The 8,591-nt window shown below is 48.3% G+C and overlaps 1 protein-coding gene across 1 annotated transcript; it reads right to left on the bottom strand.

Annotated features, from left to right (window-relative positions):
* Positions 1–769: 769 nt before the first annotated feature.
* On the bottom strand, positions 770–8,139 carry HSP90AA1 (heat shock protein 90 alpha family class A member 1). The gene is made up of 11 exons (XM_053980538.1): positions 7,956–8,139; positions 6,060–6,218; positions 5,582–5,948; positions 4,983–5,116; positions 4,200–4,508; positions 3,478–3,643; positions 3,018–3,208; positions 2,744–2,891; positions 2,130–2,398; positions 1,675–2,008; positions 770–1,514 (listed from the first exon to the last, which is right to left on the bottom strand). The coding sequence occupies exons 2-11, from the start codon at positions 6,216–6,218 to the stop codon at positions 1,405–1,407; spliced, it is 2,187 nt and encodes a 728-aa protein (XP_053836513.1). The 5' UTR covers positions 7,956–8,139; the 3' UTR covers positions 770–1,404.
* Positions 8,140–8,591: the final 452 nt, after the last annotated feature.

The raw sequence follows: 8,591 nt of genomic DNA, 5'->3' as shown, positions 1-8,591 counted from the left end.
AGTGCTTTAGCATAAACATCTCCTTGCAAACCACAACTTGTGCAAGTTACTTTGAATTAGTTTGTATGAAAAGGAGTTTAGGTACATGTGAAATACAGTTAGGACCAGAAACTCCATCTTTTCACCTTACTACAGTAAGAACACCAACACACCATTGTCATATATATGTGAATTATTTTACACTGGGGAGCTCCTGTATCCTGGAGCAGAAATGGACACAGGAAACCAGCAGGGTGAGCAGATCAGAATTTCCCTTAAACCCCTCTTTCTCTCAAATCAGTTCACTGAATTTAAGACATTGTACCGAACAATCTGCCTAAAGTCAACAAAAGGACCAACAGGCACCGAGGGCAAGTTGCTGGATGGAGCTGCTTATTAAGAATTCTTGCTACTCCAAGACAAATGCCAAGGAACACAGAAAGCAGCACAACCACCTAGAGATCCCGGCAGGCTGTGTGTTACTGGCAACTTCTCAGGTAAAAGCTTTTGATTACCTCCCAGCAGCACCATGATGAACAGGGCTGCAGCTCCACTCACCCAAGACTTCAGAACAATTGCTGAACCATCCACATGAATTATATACCCCAACTCAAGAGCAAATCACTTTTCCAGAGACCCTTCCTGCTCTGGTGTGGCACTGGTTTTATAGTGGGATCACCAAGCACACCCTATTCATTGTACATTGAGGGCAGCAGCTGCAGCTCAGGATCCAGAGCAGCAACTCATGTGGGGAGGGGCAGAGCAGAACAGATGAAGTCAGTGACACAGCTCAATTCTTAACACTTTTATTCTTACAGTTCTAGGTTTGAACTGTACATGCAGAGTTGCATAAGTCACAATAGAGATTTACAGTGGATTCTATTCTATGGTAGAGTGCAATCCAGAATCCTTGAACAGTATAAAAAACAACTTTAAACATCAAGACCTTGTTAGGAGCAGAAGGATTAAAGCTTCCCCAAGAGATCCAGCTCTCCTAGATACCTAGTTACTAGGTACTGTATGTTAGACACTTGAGTTGAAGAGCTGTGTAACACTAAACAAACTTGAACACCCTGATGTCTTCCCATCTTCATTAACTTCTTTCTGCATTTCTGGCAATTAAGAATAAGTCAAAAACCCTGCCACCTGCAACCAGCTAATACAGACAAAAATAACTACTCCTTACTTGCCTGTTTAGGGTTGTACAGTGTTAAAGAAAATATTCCCTCAATGGCATTTTTATCTCACATCAGCTGAAAAAGCAATGTAACAAAAATAAAGGTATAACATCTTCGAAAATAAATATAAAGAGGGAATGCAGACAAAGTGTCAAAGATTTTTTTTTGGCAGGTAACATTCATAATATACAAAATATAACTTATTCATATTAGCCAAGGAAACATTCATGAATTCCTGTAAACTGGTTTAATCCACCTCCTCCATGCGTGATGTGTCATCATCGCCTTCAAGAGGTGGCATCTCCTCAGTGACTGCTGGACTGGCTTCTTCTGCAGCAGTGTCATCTTCATCAATGCCTGTGCAGGAAACACACACCCATTAATGCTGATAGCACAACTCAAATCTTTCATCTCCACAGTAATTCAGCCACCTGAGGGTTCATTTTCCACACTACCAAGCAGGACCAAGACAGTACACCCCAAGTTCACAGGAGCCAGGACAGATTTGGCAACTTACCCAGCCCAAGTTTGATCATTCTATAAATGCGGTTGGCATGTGTCTGAGGGTCTTCTAAGCTGAAGCCAGAGGACAGGAGTGCTGTCTCGTACAGCAAGATGACAAGATCCTTCACAGACTTGTCATTCTTATCAGCCTCTGCTTTCTGCCTCAGTGTTTCAATGATGGAATGATCAGGATTAATCTCCAGGTGTTTCTTTGCTGCCATGTATCCCATTGTGGAGTTGTCCCTTAACGCCTGCGCTTTCATGATCCTCTCCATGTTGGCAGTCCAGCCATAGGTACTTGTTACAATGCAGCATGGAGAAGTAACTAAACGATTGGACACAACAACCTGCAGAGGGAATACAGAGCACAGGTTTGCAATTGAAGCATTTCAACAAGTACAAGTGGTTTACCCCAAATTGATTTTTGATTGACTTTTACACACAGGTAAACCAAGTACTACTGTTTACCTTTTCTACTTTCTTTTCAAGGATATCTTTCATTATCTTGCAAAGATTTTCAAACTTTGCTTTCTTCTCCTCCTGTTTCTTTTTCTCTTCCTCATCTTCTGGAAGCTCCAAACCCTCTTTTGTTACAGAAACCAGGGTCTTGCCTTCAAATTCCTTCAGCTGCTGCACACAGTATTCATCAATAGGCTCAATCATGTAGATCACTTCCAGCCCATGTTTGCGAAGACGCTCCACAAAAGCAGAGTTAGCCACTTGATCCTTTGTTTCACCTGCAACAAACACCACCACCACAGGTGAGCCTCAGCACTAACAGCAGCTTGTTCAGCTTCTGCAGAGCCTATGGCAACAGCTGTGGTGCTTCATATCCCGACCACAGGAAAAGAAAAAGGGGCACCAACAGCCCAAAAGACACTCAAGCTGTTTAAATTGACACTCCAGCATTTAATATTCTTCACTGATTTGGAAGCAAATTTTTATTTCCTGGAATCCCAGGTAAAAAAATGCTTCCCATTCCTGCCAAGCAAGGGAACTGGGAACCCTGTAACAGCCTTTATAAATCCCTCAGAAGGTAAACCTACACAGTGTTGGCCTGAGTATTTTAGGTCCCAACTCACCAGTAATGTAGTAGACATGCTTCTGGTTCTCCTTCATGCGAGTGCAGTAATCCTTCAGAGAAACCATTTCATCACCAGATGCAGATGTGTAGTACCTCAGCAGTTCTGAGAGCTTCTTGCGGTTCTGCGAGTCCTCGTGGATGCCAAGCTACAAAAAGCAGGAAGAAAAATATTTTAAGTGATTCCTTCAGCTAAGTACTGAACTGTGGTAGTTTAGTAGCTCAGGCACAACAATCTGCAAGTATCTGCACTGTTCAGCAGAAAGACCACAAACCTTGATGTTCTTGGAGAACTGCTCATAGAACTTCTTGTAGTTTTCCTTGTCTTCAGCCAGCTCAGTGAAAAGTTCCAAGCACTTCTTCACCAAATTCTTGCGGATCACTTTCAGGATTTTGCTTTGCTGCAGCATCTCACGAGAAATATTCAGAGGTAAATCCTCAGAGTCTACCACACCTCTCATGAAATCTGCAAAACAAAATTACCTTTGCTAGTCTCAAACAAACACTACCCATCACTCTATTTAGATGTGCCTCTGCCCATGAAAAACTATGAATTTGTTTCTATAGAACTGCAGTAAACATGAGCTAAGCAGTACTTTTAACTGCTCAACAGCTGTTTAGAACTGAAATCTTCCCCCTTCCTAATTTCTTTACATACAAAAGGAAACTAACTACAGAATAGCTAAGTAATTCTTCTAATGTTTCAAGGAACACTTTCCCCAGAATTATACTCACTCAGATATTCAGGGATCAGTTCCTCACAGTTGTCCATGATGAAAACTCTGCGCACATACAGTTTGATATTGTTCTTCTTCTTCCTGTTTTCAAACAGATCAAAGGGTGCACGCCGTGGGACAAACAGGAGAGCCCTGAATTCCAGCTGCCCTTCCACAGAGAAGTGCTGTGAGAAAACAAAGATGATCATTTTAGCCTGTTTGCATGGTTCCACTGTGGTAATCACTTAACAGCTCTTCAAATGCAGAACACAAACTGCAACCCATCAGAGATGAGACTACAGAGCAGCTGAGACACTGGTGAGGAACAAGCACTTTCCTCAGACACGCTGAATTAGTGTTAAGTTATGATGTCTGCAAACCAATCCAGAACACATTCAGCTCATTACACAGCATACTGAGATTTGGAAAGGAAGTGTGTTCTTAGAGCACTTCCCACCATCAAAAAGGCACAAAACCTTTTCAATGACAACTTACAAACCTGATCAGGTTTTATATTTATACGTAACCTAATTTCTAGTTTAATTAGACATGGTAACTAAACTATTAACTGGAAAGGCACCTACACTTCCTGACTGCAGGTTCCATCCAGATTATGAACACCAATGCAAAATGGTTCACAACTCAGCAGCATGTTAAGCAACCTTCCATGTTCAGTGCTGTATGTTATAGCCCACGTATATACAGATACAACTGCAGCTGTGTCTTGAGAGACAAACTTACTTTGACAGCCAGGTGATCTTCCCAGTCATTAGTCAGACTCTTGTAGAATTCTCCATATTCCTCATTGGTTATGTCATCTGGATTCCTGGTCCAAATGGGCTTGGTCTTATTGAGCTCTTCCTGATCAATGTACTTCTCCTTAATTTTCTTCTTCTTCTTCTTGTCTCCATCTTTCTTCTCCTCTTCTTCATCAGAACCAACATCCTCAATCTCTGGTTTATCTTCTGTCTTTTCCTCCTTCTCTTCTTTTTCCTCTTCCTTTTCCTCAGCCTCATCATCACTCACCTCCTTATCACGCTCCTTCTCCACCTACAAAACAGCATCAGTATTGAATTGCAAAAGCCGTGCATTTAGTAAGTAACAGTTCTAAAGTACCCCCCTGCAGCCTCACAAAGCCAGAAAACTTCACAAACACGGTGTCAAGCTCTCCCTCCTACACTCCAAGGACTCCCATTCTGGGAGCTGACACAAGTGGCGGTGTTTCCACATGCTATGAGCCAAGTTCTTACTGTTCAGTTTCATTACACTGAACGACAAGTAACAATACACCTAGATTAATTAAGGGTTTGGAAACAGACACTACTGGCTTGAAAAGCATCTTTTTTCTAAGATAGTCCAGTGAAATATAATTTTAAGTAACAGAACTACATTTCCCCAGAGCTTCCTCCATGTAACACCTGAAGTAACTCTAACTAACCAAAAAAGATTGACTGCTCCCTCCTACATGAACTCTCATGTGTGAAAGTGGTAATACTTATTTAGCATTTCAAGCAAGGTACGTACAAAGAGCGTAATTGGGTAGCCAATGAACTGAGAGTGCTTCTTCACGATTTCCTTGATTCGCCGCTCTTCCAGGTATTCAGTTTGATCTTCTTTAAGATGCAGGATGACTTTTGTTCCACGGCCCAGAGGTTCACCTAAAATAGAATTTACATGTTTTACTTTGCTGTAGCAGAGCAGATTTAATGATTAACTCTTTAAAAACAACACCGCTCTATCAGCCATTTTCTCACCTTAGCAAAATAAAGCTTCTGTGTATAAGAACAGCCCAGGTTATGCTTTCTCAAGTTTACTGCATGTATTTCAAACAAGCTTCAGAAGATGTCTACTATTCTGCTCAGAGTCTTTTAAGACTCTTCATACAAAGTTGTGGAGGTCTTACAAATACTTTTCAATGTATGAGCTTTGAAAGTTTAATGCACCATTTACCTGGCCATTCCATATATATCGAATTATGCCAACTCAAATGACATGGTATGACCTGGACCTATGCCTGCTGTGAGACATTACTTCTTTTATCTTTTGTCTTTTCCAAGGCAGACTATACACCATTGCCAAACATGTTTAAAAGGTGCCATTGAGCAGGAACACTCAACACTCACCATTATCCAGTCTGACAGTGAAGGACCCTCCAGCTGAGGACTCCCAAGCATACTGCTCATCATCGTTGTGCTTGGTGATCACTGTCACCTTTTCAGCAACCAGGTAGGCAGAGTAGAAGCCAACACCGAACTGACCAATCATGGAGATATCAGCCCCTGCCTGCAGGGCTTCCATGAAAGCCTTGGTGCCAGACTTGGCAATGGTACCAAGGTTGTTGACCAGGTCAGCTTTGGTCATCCCAATGCCAGTATCCACAATGGTTAGAGTGCGATCATGCTTGTTTGGAATCAGGTTAATTTTCAGCTCTTTTCCAGAATCCAGCTTGCTTGGGTCAGTCAAGCTTTCATACCTTATCTTATCCAGAGCCTGTAAAACAAAGAGACATTCATTCATTCAGCAGAGGCTTTAACGTTCCCTGACTATTGCTAGGAAATTTCATTAATTGTCCGAACTAACCAGACTAGTTTTGGTACTTACATCTGAGGAATTGGAGATCAGCTCACGGAGGAAGATTTCCTTATTGGAGTAGAAAGTGTTGATGATCAGAGACATCAACTGAGCAATCTCAGCCTGAAAGGCAAAGGTCTCCACCTCCTCCTCCATCGGTTGGTCCTGAGTTTGCACAGCTTCCGGCATCTGTGAAAGGAGAGGGAGGAGTTGAAATTCCATCCCTAACAGCTTACCTAACATATCCTCTTACAGGCAGTGACAGTGGCATTCCGATATCAAGTTTTTTAACCACATGGTTTCAGCACCAGAGGAATACACACATATTAAAAAAACCCCTTCCCAGATCTTCTTTCCAGCCAGTAACCATTCAGAAATTTTAAGGAATACAGATTACAAGACTTTTACTACAGGCTTGCTTTACACCCACTTTACCCTGCAGCACCTAGGGTAAGAGAGGACTTTTCCTCTCTCCTCCCTTAATTTACGGACCGATATACGACCTTTATTTTCCCGAGAGATACCTAAAATCTTTATTTGGATTATTTCTCTTATCCGCATCCCCCTATTGCTTTGCATACACAGCTATCACCTCCACCAGTAAACGCTATCGCCACCTCCAACTTATGTACCAACACGGCTCAGCCGAACTCGTTTCTCTGGAAAAATATTTACATTAATAAATACTCATCCTTCACCGGGTACCTGCTGCCCGTTTGTCCCCCTTGCGGGAGCCAAACCTTAGGGGCGGCGGACTTCGCCCGAGAGAGATTTGTCCAACTACAAAACCCCGCTCTCATCTCCACAGAGCCGAGGGCAGCGGCGCGGCCGGAGCCGCCGGGCGCGGGCCCGGCCCCCCCCACCCCGCCCGCGCCGGGACCGCGCCCCGAGCCCGCGGGCGGGAGCGGCGGCGCAGCGCCCCCTGGCGACGCCCGCCGGAACCGCGAGACGTTCTAGAAACTGCCAGAGCCTTCCCTGCCTCCCCCCGCCTCCCCCCCCGCGTCGAGCGCGCATTCCCCACCCCCCCCTCAAAGAGCTGCGGAGCAGCCCCCGAACCCGCTCTTGGCCTCATCTCCTTGCCCCCGCTCCTGCCCGCCTGTCCCTACACGCTCCTTTCGCCCCATCCCCCTTTTCTTTCCCTCCCCCATTCCGCTTTTCTCCCGCTCCTTCCTTCCTGCCGCCCCCACTCCCCCCCCCCACCGCGTTCCCTTCCCTCCTGGCACGCTGCTCCCTTCCTCTAGCCCCCGTTCTCCCTCTACCACCTATTTCTTCCCCTACGCCACCGCTCCTTTTCTCCTGCTCCCGACTACTTCCCCCCCTCCTTCCCCCTCTCGCCCCCGCCGCTTTCCCAGTCCGGCACTTCCAACCCGCGCTCCCCCCCCCGCCCCCCCACTCCTCCATCTTGCACCCTCATGGCTGGGGGCCCATTCATTGAGAGCGAATCTCTCCGGCCACCCGGTACCGCCGCACCGAGGGGTGCTCGGGTCAGCCTCCCACAGCCTTCCCGCGCACGCTGCGAGGCGGAGGGGGCGCTGCAGCTGCACCCCGGGACAAGAACAGCCGTCCCTCACCGCCCTCTACACCCGCCGCCGTACCGGAACCCCCCAAGGAGCTGCTCCGCTTCCCCACCGCCACCGCTCTTCTTACAAGAACACTAACTTAGTAAACTGGATTCAGAATTATCAACACCGGTCTCCCTTTCACCCATACCCAGACTGTAAGCCCCGATCACCTTTCCCAAGATCTAAAAACGCAGAGAGAAGCACGACCAGCGCCACGCGGCTCTTGCAGCACACCCCACCCCCACCCTCCCACGCAACTCCAAACACGAGCCCCGCGCCCCCGGCCGCCCCGGGGTTCGGACGGAAAATACTCCCTGCGCCGATCCACCGCCAGCGAGCGCCGGCTGCTGCCCCCACCGCTCACCTTGGCAGGGGGAAGGGGCGCTGCTCTCCTCACTGACGCTAGGACACAGCTCTCGCGTCCGCTGTAGCCTCTCTAGTGCGCGCTCCCCACCGCCCGCCCGGTTTATATACGGCGGGATCCGCCTCCTTCCAGAACCATCGGGAACCTTCACCGCCGGCACGGGGGGGCGCGGGGAGGGGGCCGAGAGGCGGGGGCGGAACAAGCCGGCCGAGGGGCGGGGCCGTGCCGCTCGCAGCCAATCGCAGCCGTCCGCGACAGGCGCCGCGGGGCTGGCGGCTGAATGGGGGCGAGCGCGCGCGCTCCCCGCGCCCCGCCCCGCTGCGCCCCCAGCGATTGGCTCGGCCGGGAATCCGGGGGGAGGGGGAAGCAGGAAGGAGGCGGGCGCATGCGCAGAGGCCGCGCGGGGCGGCGCTGAAGGGGCGGGACCCGGGGCGGTTGCGCGAGTGCCAGATGACGTCACTCGCTGCCGAGCCCCGCTCCGAACGTCCTAGAAGGGGGCGGGGCGGGGCCGGGGTCTCGCCCCCCCCTCATCTTCCCCGTTCTCCCCCCGCCCCCGCTGGGCGGCTGGGAAGGGCCTGGAAAACGCGGGGTGCCCCCCCCACTCCTGCCGGGAATGGCCCCGGGCTGGGGTGCGGG

Source organism: Vidua macroura, chromosome 6, assembly GCF_024509145.1.
Source record: "Vidua macroura isolate BioBank_ID:100142 chromosome 6, ASM2450914v1, whole genome shotgun sequence".
In the NCBI taxonomy this organism is placed as follows: domain Eukaryota; kingdom Metazoa; phylum Chordata; class Aves; order Passeriformes; family Viduidae; genus Vidua; species Vidua macroura.
This window is presented reverse-complemented; position numbering and strand designations above follow the sequence as displayed.